General features: G+C 38.9%; 1 protein-coding gene across 3 annotated transcripts in view; it reads right to left on the bottom strand.

Annotated features, from left to right (window-relative positions):
• Positions 1 to 1,299: 1,299 nt before the first annotated feature.
• Positions 1,300 to 13,781, bottom strand: part of LYST (lysosomal trafficking regulator) — a 176,076-nt gene continuing 163,594 nt past the window's right edge. For all 3 annotated transcript variants that reach the window (XM_070364844.1, XM_070364845.1, XM_005905646.3), the window contains 5 exons: positions 9,642 to 9,781; positions 9,267 to 9,364; positions 5,415 to 5,571; positions 4,259 to 4,330; positions 1,300 to 3,338 (listed from right to left, as the gene is read on the bottom strand). In XM_070364844.1, coding sequence (XP_070220945.1) covers positions 3,200 to 3,338; positions 4,259 to 4,330; positions 5,415 to 5,571; positions 9,267 to 9,364; positions 9,642 to 9,781 — 606 coding nt within the window. In that variant the 3' untranslated portion in view covers positions 1,300 to 3,199. The remainder of the gene's footprint in view (positions 3,339 to 4,258; positions 4,331 to 5,414; positions 5,572 to 9,266; positions 9,365 to 9,641; positions 9,782 to 13,781) is intronic.

Here is a 13,781-nt window from a genome sequence, read left to right as displayed (position 1 = left end):
ATGCCGATGTGGGGTTAAAATCCTCCCCTCCTCAGGGAGCATCTGGGACCTGTTGGTCCCCAGCCCTGACCGTGGGCTGCTGGGCTGGGAGTGGGGTTTGTGGTGAGAGCATGTCTCAGCCTCTCCTACCTGTTCTGATGTGATTTTGCTCACCAGCTTCTCAAGAGTTGCTTCGCAAGCTCTTGGGGTTCTTTCAGAGGGAACTGTTCAGTGTGGAGCTGGGGAGTCAGGGTGTCTGTGCATGGGGGTGGGCTCAGGATCGCCCTATGGCACCCTCTGGAATGGGAACCCCCTGCAGCTCTTCTGTCTTTGACTCAAGACATTAACAGGTCATCCAGACTGGCGAGGAGCAGATCTGAGGGGCTAGGAAGTCTGTGGCCATACCACCCTGAACGTGCCGATCCTGTCTGAGGGGCTGGGAAGAGCTTCCCCACTGCCCCTCCCTCCCCCTCACCTATATGTGGGCTTGCACTGTGCACTGCGGAGCGGAAGAGTCCATCTCAGGCTTGCAGGTAAAGCGAGGACGTCCGGCTGGGCTGGATCACACTGACACACGCTGCTCCTGAGTTCTTTTAGGAACAGAGACTGAGAAGCAGGTGCGCTCTTGGCTTGAGAATCCTTCAGACACCGCAGATGCAAAGCAGAAAAAAAGAGTAATTCTGTGTTCCTGGAGTGCAGTTGGGCAGATGGAACTCACCCACTGTTTTGTAGGGCCCTCCAGAGAAGCCGAGGCGTTTCCTTCACTGGACACCTGCTCGCTGATGGTCCTCAGTCCTTGGCAGACGGACGGCATGGAACACATCAGAGTTCATTTTCACCTGTCAGGGTTCTCGTCATCCATTCGTTGTCAATGACAATTTGACTTTTCTGGATCCCCTTGATCTAGATTGAATCCTTCAGTTACATTCTCTCAGAGGACCGTTTGCCCCTCTCTCACAGCACTGACCACGTTTGTAACAACTCACGTCGTGTTGCTGACAGCATTTGCTCCAGGAGTGCAGGGAACCACTGCACCTCAGCACTTAGTGTGGCCCCTGGTACACAGTGGGGCCAATACAGATATGCTGTTGGTGAGGGAGAACAAGGGGAGGGGCAGATGCTCTTTTAAAAAAAAAAAAAATGAGTGGTTTACCTTAGGATTTCTGTCTAAACTCCATTTAAAGGTTAAAACATAAAATTTCTCACAAAGACCACAATTCAGAAATGAAAGTTATCCTTTCCAGTGACATAAATTTATAGGGGGGCTAAAGAGAAACTATATGAGTTACCAAAAAAAGCCACTAATTTGAGATGTGGTCATAATATTTAAATTGTATTAAGAACAGGTCCTTAAATCTATTTTTATGAAATTTATTCCCAATTTGAAGTGGCAGTGTATACAAAGGTAACAGAGCTTGTGATAATTTACAGAAATATTTGCTACAGCATGCACATTATGACGTGTTTCAAACATATACATATTAAATTCATGCTGAATAAATAATCCCCCCCAATTTATTTTTTTATTTTTACATAAAAATATATTGCACTCTTAACAAGACCAGTTATTTTGCATATTTTCTCTTCAGATAAATGATGAAATTCAGCTTAAAAAAAAAAGACTGAGTAGCAATCTGTTCTAATAAGGAACTAATTTAAAGTTCTCAGTAGAAAAATGAATGCTAGACAATAGCTGCATTTTTTTTTAAACAAAGCAAATCACTTCAACGTGAATAGGAGTAATTTCATCTCTGCACCTAATTGGACCTCAGAATTAATAGCTGGTCTGTGCAAACCATGATCTGAATGTAGCCGTGGAGTGTTCTTACCTATGAATGCAACGGAAGGTTACCAGCACACGTGGCCACTTGCTTCCTCTCGTGTTTATCTTGACAGCAGAGACTTTGGAATTGTATATTATACAGTTTTTAAGCAGAATGTTTTAGAAAGTCTGGAAGTTACAAAAGTACTTCTGTAAACACTATATGAATTAAATTTCCATAACAAACACGCAAGTTATTCTTATCCAGGAATATATTTTTTTATCTCATGGTAACATTACTGAGCTTATTTTACAGTGTTTTCAAAGCCAATAAAGCAGCATCCCAAGTACTATCCTGATAGAAACAGACTATTGCAGGGTTCAGGAATTCTGTCTTTATCATGTGTAAGTTTGCTGTGGAGTACACAGATTTTTCTACTGTTCCTAGAATAGGTTAACAGAAACAGTGGGAACTGCTTTCTAAAAGAATAATTCTGCCTCCTATTTAAAACAAAGGAAGCTATCTCCTGTTCTTTGTAATTCTGTTTTGGGGAAGAAAACTCTCCAGCATTTTAGATTAAAAGCCTTATCTGGATTGCATTGCTAATACCTGTGCAAACTTCTTTTGTAGTGGAGGCTTTCTGTTGCAAACTGTTAAGCATTCAGTGCTCTGTAATGCTAGATATTAAAAAGAATTATCATTTTGTTTATTAAATCTTAGTGCCTCAACTAAGGATATTCATTATCTAGTGTTGCGGATTTTAAGTACAATTTTTCTGAAGAAACAGAATGTGTCTGAAAATCAAAGATACCTGTGTTGTTGTTTGTGGCCGTCAAACAAATTCTGGTTCTACTTTGAGCTAAGAAGGCAACAGGCAAAAACTGCCTAACACTGAGATTCAAATATTCAGATATTCCAAAAAATGTTTGGTGCAGAGGCACCTACTGAACTCCTTACTGCTCAAAGAAAGCAATAATCGAGTCCTGAATTCTCTCTCCTTATCCTTCCTTTTTGGGGGAAGGGGCAGGTGTGTGTGTTATCTTGGCAGAAAACTTTTAAAATATAATCTTTTAGAGCAAATTTTATGTAAACAATTAGCTAACCAATTTAAATTCTACTGGGATTTTTTGGGGGAATAGAAAATAATAGAAAACAGAAATAGATGATAAGTTTTTCTTTAGACTCCTCTATGGAAAAAAAAACTTCAAGGATATGATTTTAATTTACTGTGCCAGACTTCAACCTTGATACAACTCTCCAGATCATCACTAAATTAGAACAAAACTTTCCTTTCAGGACCTTGTGAGGCAGCAGAATTTTGTGGAGATGGATAGACTGTACCATTACTTGGATTTGTTTGGTCATCCCTGTCTTCAGGTTTGACCTCCTGAAACTGGCGAAGTCAGTAAATGTAGCCTGGAGTTAAAGTGCTGTGGAGAGTGCAGAGTTCCCCTCACTCATCCGGCTGCGTAGCTGCTGAGGAAGGAGTAGAACATTGGATGTTTCAAGCGCTGCTGGTCCTTCCGACACCAGGCGATCACAGTCCCATCGCTGTTCGCTGTGTACAAATGGTGGCCATCACAGGAAAATGTAAGGCTGTTAAAAAAAAAAAAGAGTCCCGTTTCTACGTTGTGTCTCTGAAAATTGTATCGGCATATTGGTGATCATGTGGAAATTGGTGTAAGAAGTTAAGAGCCTTTACTGGAGCAGAGAGACAGACAAAACGACCACCTACAAGTGGTTTTGACTGTAATAATATGGTGTAATGGTTCTGCAGCCAAGTTTGTGATGCTCATTCTAACCAGGTGATACAGACTAAAACCCAGATCAAAAGATTGGCACACTCTGATCCTTCTTTGCATGTTTTCCTTTCCTATTTAGGGTTATTACTTAACAAATACATGGGTATAGGAAACTTCAAAAAATATAACAGTACTACATTTTCTCTATATAGAAATAAATGAGGATTATTTTATGGAGGTATTTTATTTCCCTGAAAGAGGAAAAGATAAAAAATGTGTTATTAACATATAATTTCATTTCATTACACTTTACATTTAGTGGACTAAAAATAAATTTATTTTAATGCAGTAAAATTTGAATCACTTACTCCAATTGAGTTTTTAAAGTCATATTTGTTAATGGAGCAGAGGGTAAGAGGTTGTTTATCAGTCTTGTCTAGCACACTCCTGTAGCTATCAGTCACCATAATGGTATTTTCAATAATGAAAGGAAAAAATATATAATTTCTACAGTTCAAGAGGCCTTCCCAGGCATGATCCCAGCATGCCCTTCTGTGAGGCTCTGAACTCCTGATCCAGATTTTAAGCTCCATGAACACAAATGCTTTGCCTCCTTCTGCCATGGGGTCCCGGACATCCTGGTGTTCGATAAATGGCCAGTTGTTTATAAGGATCCTCCTTACGTTCCTCTTTACTTCTGTGTGCTTTACCATCTCCCCAACAGAAACAGTCACAGAGTACAGTATGAAGCGGGGAGGGGTGGGGGAGGTTTACCTTACAATAGGCTTATTTGATTTAGGAAACGTAATTTCCCGCACAGGCTTTAAGTCCCAAGTACTCCATAACCTGGAGGAAGAAAAAAGTCATCATCTAATTACACAAACTCAAGTTTCCTTTACTAAAAATTTAACCGACGTGTCTATTTGTTAAAAATCATCTGGTAAGGAAACACAATAAACGATTAATGTGGTTAATTCTGGGCAGTTTGCTCAGGTGGGTATGGGATTAAGAATACTTTGTGTATTTTCATATTGTTAATCTCAACAATTAAAAAATGAAGATCATGGCATTCAGTCCTATCACTTCATGGCAAATAGATGAGGAAACAATGGAACAGTGACAGACTTTATTTTCTTGGGCTCCAAAATCACTGCAAATGGTGACTGCAGCCATGAAATTGAAAGATCCTTGCTCCTTGGAAGAAAAGCTATGACAAACCTAGACAGCGTATTAAAAACCAAAGACGTTACTTTGCCAACAAAGGTCCATCTCGTCAAAGCTATGGTTTTTCCAGTAGTCACGTATGGATATCAGAGTTGGACCATAAAAAAAGCTGAGTGCTGAAGAACTGATGCTTTTGAACTGTGATATTAGAGAAGACTCTTGAGAGTCCCTTGGACTCCATGGAGATCAAACCAGTCAGTCGTAAAAGAAATCAGTCCTGAATAGTCACTGGAAGGACTGATGCTGAAGCTGAAGCTCCAATACTTGGGCCACCTGATGTGAAGAACTGACACTTTGGAAAAGACCCTGATGCTGGCAAAGACTGAAGGTGGGAGGAGAAGGGAATGACAGCACATGAGATAGTTGGATGGCATCACCTACACGATGGATATGAGTCTGAGTAAGCTCCAGGAGTTGGTGATGGACAGGGAAGCCTGGCGTGCTGCAGTCCATGGGGTTGCAAAGAGTCGGACACGACTGAGCAACTGAACTGAACTGCACCTTTTATAGTTAAACAATATAAAATTTCAAGAATGTACAAATTATTATTTAGAAATAAAACAGAAACACCAGAAGAACCTATATCCTAAGGTGATTTTAAATCTCTAAATATTAAATATTATTATGTTTAGATAGTAAAAAATATTTTTTGAAACTTCTATGTCCTTATGAGCAAAAGGACACAAAGAAATCAAACTCCTCTTACCTTACAATTCCATTTTCTAATCCCCCAGCAATCACATTGATAGATATTCCCTCAGGCTGGTTAGAGAAAGCCACGGAACAAATGATCTCTCTGCAGTGTACGTGTCCAACGAGGTCCCCATTCACTGTCCAGAGTCTGAGGTCACTGCCTCCACCAGCTAAAACACCACAAAACCCCACAGGTCACCAGGGTGTGGGTGTTGCAGAGCCCCCCACATTGGGCCCCAGAGGGGAATCCCTGAGGGCCTCGCTTGTCTGTCTGATGAAGTTCATAGGCAACTCGTGACTGAAGAGTGTATAAGTGAAACTACTACATAAGGCACACGGAGTTGGCCTATTTATCTAGAGATGATGACTAGTGAAAAAAATTAAAATAAAAAATTAACCTACAAGGTAGAGCAACAATGTAAATTAACCATGAATTTCTTTGTAGTCATAATATCTTAGCATACAAACTGCCAAATCTAATTCTGAAAGTACCTATAAAGCTAAACAACCTCCAAAAAGAGAAGAAAATATCCTGTGAAACTACAGTATCTTTAAGACGTGAGTTATGGGACTTCTGAAGAAGAAATAAGTTACAGTCAAAGTTGAATTAAAAACTAATTCTTAAAAAGAAAGCTAATTCTTCAGAATGTCCAAGAGTGAATCTTATAAATCAATGTCTTATTAAATGAATTTTTTCTTTTCAAAGACCAGGAGTAATCAACTTTTTGTAGTTTTCCAGGCGATGGAGGAGGCAGTAATTGCTAGCCATCCTCAATAAACTGGGGCTGGCGGTCTGGGGCCTTACGGTGATGTGTTCAACCTTTCTGGAGAAATGTTCTCATACTGATAAAGAGAAAGGTTAAGAGGCATGATAAAGTTGGGATGACATAGTATGTGTTATCACACTTTATTTTATCTCTCCATTAGAACTAACATAAAAGTAGAGAATTTATTTCTCTCCTTTATTAAGGCAGTGAAAAGATTTCATATTTTATAGCAAAGAAATAAGTATTAGAAATACTTCTTCACCTATAGAAATGCTAAAGACCATCAAATACCACAAACCAAAATGCCTAGTGTGTTGCAGTATTATTCACAACAGCCAAAAGGTGGGAACAACCCAGATGTTCATCAAGAGGTGAATGGATAAACAAAAGGTGGTATCTCTAAACAATGGAATTCATTTTTATTCAGCCATAAAAAGTGATGAAGTTCTGACAACAACATGGATAAATCTTGAAAATGTTATGTTCAGTCAAGTAACTGAGGGAGTAGGAGAACCACCTGCTACTCTGAATTTTAGAATATTATATTAACTTTATAGTACCACTGGCAATAGGAGAAGGCTATGAACTCTAGTTGAAATGCATGTATTTTTGATATAGTGGCAGAATGATTTTTAAAAGTACAGAAACCGTCTACTATAATATTTACATAGTTTAATAAATTTTATATCTTATCACTATAAAAACCACATCCCATAATAAGCCATGGGAAATCAGGATAAGGAAAGAATGAGTTTGCCAGTGTGTCTTTAGCCTCAATACAGAAAATTTTGAGATTATATATGTGTATACACACACATATACATATTATATATTATATACATACACATACATATATATTTATCTTAAATTTTGATTTTAAAGTTACTTGGATGGTTCTCACTAAAGAGTCAAGATTTTTTGATGGGTTAAATCTGGTTAACTTTCTTCCCTTCCTGGAGTATAAGAATAGGAGAATGAAATGTAGTTCAGGTCACTAAACATAAATTTGTCCTCTTCTAAAAAGTCATTACTTTTATCATGCTCTCGACCAAATGCTCTTTATGCCTCCTCCTGTATATGTACTGCGAGGCCTCAAACAAGTTGAGAAGGCCTTTCTGTTCAAAGTGGGAAGAAAGTTCTACCCATTACTCTACTACACTGTGCGTACTGCCTGCGGACACGTGAATACCCTGCTAGTGAGTTGGTAAAATAAGCAAAAGTAATTTGGTTTCTTGTTCCCATATGAATAGCTGATATAATATCACAGATATAAATCACTACTGGCAGCTGGAAAGTAATTAACTTTACAAAATTCAGCTCCCTCAGGATCAGTTCCAACTTCCAAATGTTGCCAAAACAAGAAAGTAGAGAACTCTAGATAAGTCATCACTATATTTCACCCCCCTAGACTCCCTCTTGATGTGTGTGACTCACTAAAAGCCTCTAATGTACAAATCAAGGAAGAACAGTTAGCAAAGTCATCAATCATCTGTGCACACTTTTATTACCAAAGTCAACTATTTAAGATCTTTCTCTTTAGTTATGCTGACTGGGGAATAAGAATGTGTACATGACATTCATTATAACTGGAGGCTAAAGCCTGGCAAATATTAATACTTCACATCTGAAATCTTGAAGCATGACTGGAGACATTACTTTTCTTGAATATAAGAATGATGAGTGTGGTATGGTAAAAAAAAAAAAAGAACTCTGAACTTTGACCCATGACCCTGGCATAGAGCTCCTAAACTCTTGTTAATTTACTGTCTTTTGTATGTTAGGGAGATGACTCCTGGGGAGGTCCTAGACAGCTTCAGGTAGGGGCTGGCCAGCAGAGAAACTGCCCTTACAGCACCTCCCACCTCTGCCGAGGGGAGAGGCGCTAGAGGCGGAGGTCAGTTCCTAATGGCCAATGACTGAATATACCAGGCCTACATAATGGAACTTCAAAAACACCCCTAAACAACAGCGGGGGAGACTGATGAGCACAGTCATGGGCCAGGAGGATGGTGCCTTCTGATTCCACAGGAACAGACCTCTGGACCTTTTCTTGTGGCTGTTCACTTTGTAATGAACTACAGTAGTAAGTACAGTGTTTTATTGAGTTTTGTGAGTTGTCAGAGAGAATCATCGAAACTGGTGGGGGCCTTGAGACTCCCAAGTTTGCCAACTTCAACTAGTTAGTGCCAGAATTGAATTGCACCGTTGGACACCCATTTGGTGTCACAGAACCGGAGAACAGTTTAGTGTCTGGAAAGACCACACATTTGGTGTCAGGAAAAAACAATATAAAAAAACGCAAGCAAAGGATAAAACACCACCCACTGCAGATGTGTCAAAGATACCTGTACTCAGTGGACAAAAAGAAACAGTTTTTTGAAGACTCCTTTCAATTAATGGAAATGCAAACAGAAAACTTATGAGCTTCCCAACTGTTCTTACCTACTGGATGTATCAAGTTTTGTAATACATATACATGAAAATAAAACTAAAAGCCAGACCTTTGATTAGATGATCTTTCTCACGCAAATTTGGGGCACATTGTACCTCCATTGTTATTCTGTAATACTGTCTTGCAGGAACTAGAAGACACACACAATACAAAGCTGATCCTCTGCTGATGCCCTGGAGGAGGGTATGGCAACCCACTCCAGTGTTCTCACCTGGAGAATCCCCATAGAGAAGCCTGGCTGCCTACAGTCCATGGGGTTGCAAAGAGTCGGACACGACTGAGCAACTAAGCACAGCACATGGCTAAATTGATGGACTCAGTCTTCGACTTTATTGTATTTTAATACACATATGACAGAGGATTAGATGGTTGGATGGCACCACCGACTTGATGCACATAACTTTGAGTAAGTTCCGGGAGTTGGTGATGGACAGGGAAGCCTTGCATGCTGCTGTCCATGGGGTCGAAAGAGTCAGACACGACTGAGCAACTGAACTGAACTGAATACACATACATGCTATTCCCTAAGTATTCAGGTCTGGCAGGGACCAGAGGAACGTAATGTGATGGTTTAACCTATGATGTAACCAGCTGGCTGAGCACACATTAGTACAACCACTCTGCTTTGGGTTTGGGGCCAACTCACCTGAGTCACACACCGTAGCAATGTCACCGGTAGTCTCACTGGCAGAGACGGCTGTGACTGGGCTTTTGTGTCCTGCTAGACTTTGTACATAGCATAATCTGAAAGACCAAAGACATGAATTTGCATATGAACATTAAATATAATTACATTCTTTTATTTATATAATTCTTTTGGTCAGTTTAGGTACCTACTATTTATAAGGGATTCCTGACTCTATTCCTAACTGATCACTTAATTCAGTAAGATTACAAAGGTAAAGTCTGTATTTCATGCTTAAAGTTATTATAATGTAAAGATTATTTTAGTGCATCTGTTTCTCACAGTAAGAACTGAAACATTAAAAACAGCTATTTTACAGCTGGAAATCTTCTGTACCTGTTTAAATCCCATATGATGCAGGTTCCGTCTCTGCTCACACTTATCATTATACTATACGGTTTGCAGACAAATAAACTGCTTATCTCTTCTGTGTGCCCATACAGATGTATCTGAGACTCCATTTCTATCTCTGAAGGCTAAAATTTAAAAAATAAGTATAAGATAAAAGCCATGACAAAAGGTATTCTAGTACTGTTATCTCAAAAACAAAAAAACCCAAGTGACTCAAACATTCGTCTCAAACAATTTTTTTTCAACCTAGTTCAACTTTTTCTAAAGAGTAGAACTAGTTAAACATTAAAAAAAGTTTTAATTGACTGTAATCTCATCAACTGATAAGCTTTTCCAGTCTGGCCAAATATACATGTACTTTAATAGTTATGATTATATCCATATAAATAGTTCTCTATTTCATATTTTATACATTCTCCCATAAGCATTTCTCATTTTTGATAGTGTATTCAAAATGATTTTTAAGTGTTATGATAGTCTATACAGTTAGTATACCATAATTTACTTGAACATCCTTTATTGACAGATATTTAAAATTGTTTCCAATGTTTTCAAAATGTTAAATGCCATAAATAAATAAATTTTATTATTTATTTCATAATTCTAAAATGTATGTACATAAGTTTTGTCCCTCCTCTGTATCACTCCTTTAGAATAAATCTCCAGAATCCTCATAGTGGATCTAATTTTACAGCACTGATAGTGTACTCGCAAAGGCTTTGCACTGACTCCTGATGCTACCGATGGCGATGTATTACTCATCAATAGTTGTGGGTTCATTTTCAAAATCAAAGCTTGCAAACTCGTGTTCCAAGGTCCACGTGGTTCACAGATGCCAGATGTCCACAGGGTATAACTTTTGTTTTATACTAGGTTTATATTGTCATAAAGTATTTCAACATTTCAAAGAAAATAGAGAAGTAGAAAGTATAAGTACAATGAAAATCTGAATACTGACCACTCAGTTAAACTAATCCTAACATTTTATAATATCAGCTTAATACAGAAAACATTAAATATTACCTAGTGTGTGTACTGTTTTACATCTTATTTCCTCTCCCTTCTCAGAAGTTATTATTATCCTGAATTTTGCATTTGTTTCCTGTGTATTTAGAATTTATGTTCTACTATATGCTACTATAACAATAAACAACATACTGGGTTTCATGTCAATAAACTTTATAAATATGGTATTTATTGTTCTTTAGGCATCCGATCTATTTTGCCTTTTTTGATCACCATTGTTTTTAAAACATACCTGTGTTGACTTTATTAGCTGCAGTTCATCTATTTTAAGTGCTCCATAGTCCAGTGTCTTATTCACATAAAAATACATATTTTTTACCTAAAGACTCAAATGACCAGGCAATACCAGTCTTCCTTGGAACCACTGGCCTAAGTTGTGTGGCAGTGGCTTCTGTCTAGCTAGGGCATGTGGCCTTCAACTGAACACAATCACAGCAACAAGATGGCTCTGAACAAGGCCATGAGTCCTGGGTCTGGGCCCCTTCTGGTTCGCCTCTGGGACCTCCCCACAGGGCCAGGAGTCTGTGGGGCCACAGGGATGTGCCAGCACCCTTGCAGACCATGCTTCAGGGTGCCTGGGACTGAAGAATTGACTGTTCAGAAAGGCTTGAGCCCTTTCCTTCTCTGCTTGCATTTGTGTCTCAGCAGTCATTCTAAATCTTTGAAAATTTCCCAAGTTTTAAATGGCAATCAAGGTTGCTTTTAATTGCATTTCTCTTATTATAACTATTAATAAGCTTAACTTTTTTTTTTTAAGCTTAACTTTTTTCACAAATTCATTTTTTATCTGTAAATTTGTGTGCTTGGTTTTGTATATTTGTTACTACATTAGGAAATTATTTGTAGGGATTCCTCTATTAGTGGAATAGAATGCAAGCACCTTCCTCATTTCTCCTGGATGACCTGGATCACCATGCCAGTCTAGGGACGCCTTATCCAAAGTTTAGTCTCAAGGATCCTGGACAGCCCAGGGAATTCCAATCTAGGCTGTATATTCAGGCAAGAGTTGGTCCCATCTGACTCATCCTCACTCTCAGGGACCAGCCTTTTGGACAAGAACCTCCTTGGGACCCTCTCCCCCGCCACCTCCCGATTTTGCTGTGTCCCTTGTTACTTTTTTCTACCATCACTTCATGGGAAATAGATGGGGAAACAGTGGAAACAGTGTCAGACCTTATTTTGTTGGGCTCCAAAATCACTGCAGATGGTGACTACAGCCATGAAATTAAAAGACGCTTACTCCTTGGAAGGAAAGTTATGACCAACCTAGATAGCATATTGAAAAGCAGAAACATTACTTTGCCAACAAAGGTTCGTCTAGTCAAGGCTATGGTTTTTCCAGTGGTCATGTATGGATGTGAGAATTGGACTGTGAAGAAGGCTGAGCGCTGAAGAATTGATGCCTTTGAACTGTGGTGTTGGAGAAGACTCTTGAGAGTCCCTTGGACTGCAAGGAGATCCAACCAGTCCATTCTGAAGGATATGAGCCCTGGGATTTCTTTGGAAGGAATGATGCTAAAGCTGAAACTCCAGTACTTTGGCCACCTCATGCGAAATGTTGACTCATTGGAAAAGACTCTGATGCTGGGAGGGATTGCGGGCAGGAGGAGAAGGGGACGACAGAGGATGAGATGGCTGGATGGCATCACTGACTTGATGGACGTGAGTCAGTGAACTCCGGGAGTTGGTGATGGACAGGAGGCCTGGCATGCTGCGGTTCATGGGGTCGCAAAGAGTCGGACACGACTGAGCGACTGAACTGAACTGATAAGGGGCTGTCTCAAGGTCAGTGTCAATATTCTAGGACTGACAGATAATCCAGGAATATCTAACTCAAGTCTAGAGCTCCCTCCTTGCTTGTTAAAATATATATACATATGTATGTGTGTTTTTTTTACTTCATGACTATGAATAATATTTATAGGGTAAACAGAAAATAGGTACCCTATAGTGGTTGTTGAAATTTTAGATTTTGCACTTTAAAATGATTCTAAGAGTCAGTGTTACTAGATGATTCCCTGAGGGATCAGAAAATAATTTCCATGGGTAGAACAGAAATCTTCTGCTTGTGTACTTCTTCATAAAATGTTCTTGAATGGTTTGATACTACCTTGGATAAATTGTATATTTATTCTCCCTGCCATCAATTTAGAGAATAGAAATACAGGTGTTCACTTATATAAAGATGACGTGGGCACATTAATTAGTGAAAAACGACTCAAGATCAGTTATTTTAGGATCAGTTATCACCTTTGAAGACCTTCTTCTCTAATATAAAAAGGGCTTATAGATAACAGTTCCCTATAACCAATCAACTTTCCTAGCTTCACTAGCTTAGGAAAGTATTTCATAAGATTCCCTTGAAAATATTTTCAAGCAACAATTATTTTAGTTATAGCATACATGGCACTTGGGAGCCTGTCTTTTGCTGTGTCAAGGGCAACACAAACAAGAACACAAATACTTTTAGAACCATGGCATTCAGTGGGTTTGGGCAGCAGAAACTAGTGAACATGAGGTGCTTCCTGCCAACCTCACAGGCACAGGGTCACATCTGCAACTTCAGGGACCCCAACATGATGAGATGGTGCCCAAGAAAAAGCGACAACACCCACAAAATCCCAGGTAACCTTCCCTTAGATCAACCAATGATAAAATCACACAGCTAAGATACACTTTTGGACATGGTTTAAATAGTAACTGTTTATCTCATGACTTGACTACCTATTAGGAGAAAAAGAAAACCCTTATATATAAGCTGAAAAATCAACTTTCAGCAAAGGGTAGAACTGAGGAAAGGTATGCAACATAAGACTTCACAAGCCTACAATAACTTCAAACTAACAGAAGCACACGTCTTGCTGTATTCAAATGATAACAGCTACACCTTTCATCTGCTGCTTCAGAGCTATGCTGTGTACAATTACTCCTATATTGACAACTTAATCCTTTTTTAAAAAAAAAAACCAATACTGCATACTGTGTTAGTGTACAATTAAAAATTTAAATTGTAGGGAGAATGGAAATAAGGAAAACTTAGAACAAGACTGTTCAAAGTTTTGGGAAAAGAGGAAATAAAAGATGAAAGATAGTTTTTGG

The sequence above is a fragment of the Bos mutus genome, chromosome 28 (assembly GCF_027580195.1).
Source record: "Bos mutus isolate GX-2022 chromosome 28, NWIPB_WYAK_1.1, whole genome shotgun sequence".
NCBI lineage: Eukaryota > Metazoa > Chordata > Mammalia > Artiodactyla > Bovidae > Bos > Bos mutus.
This window is presented reverse-complemented; position numbering and strand designations above follow the sequence as displayed.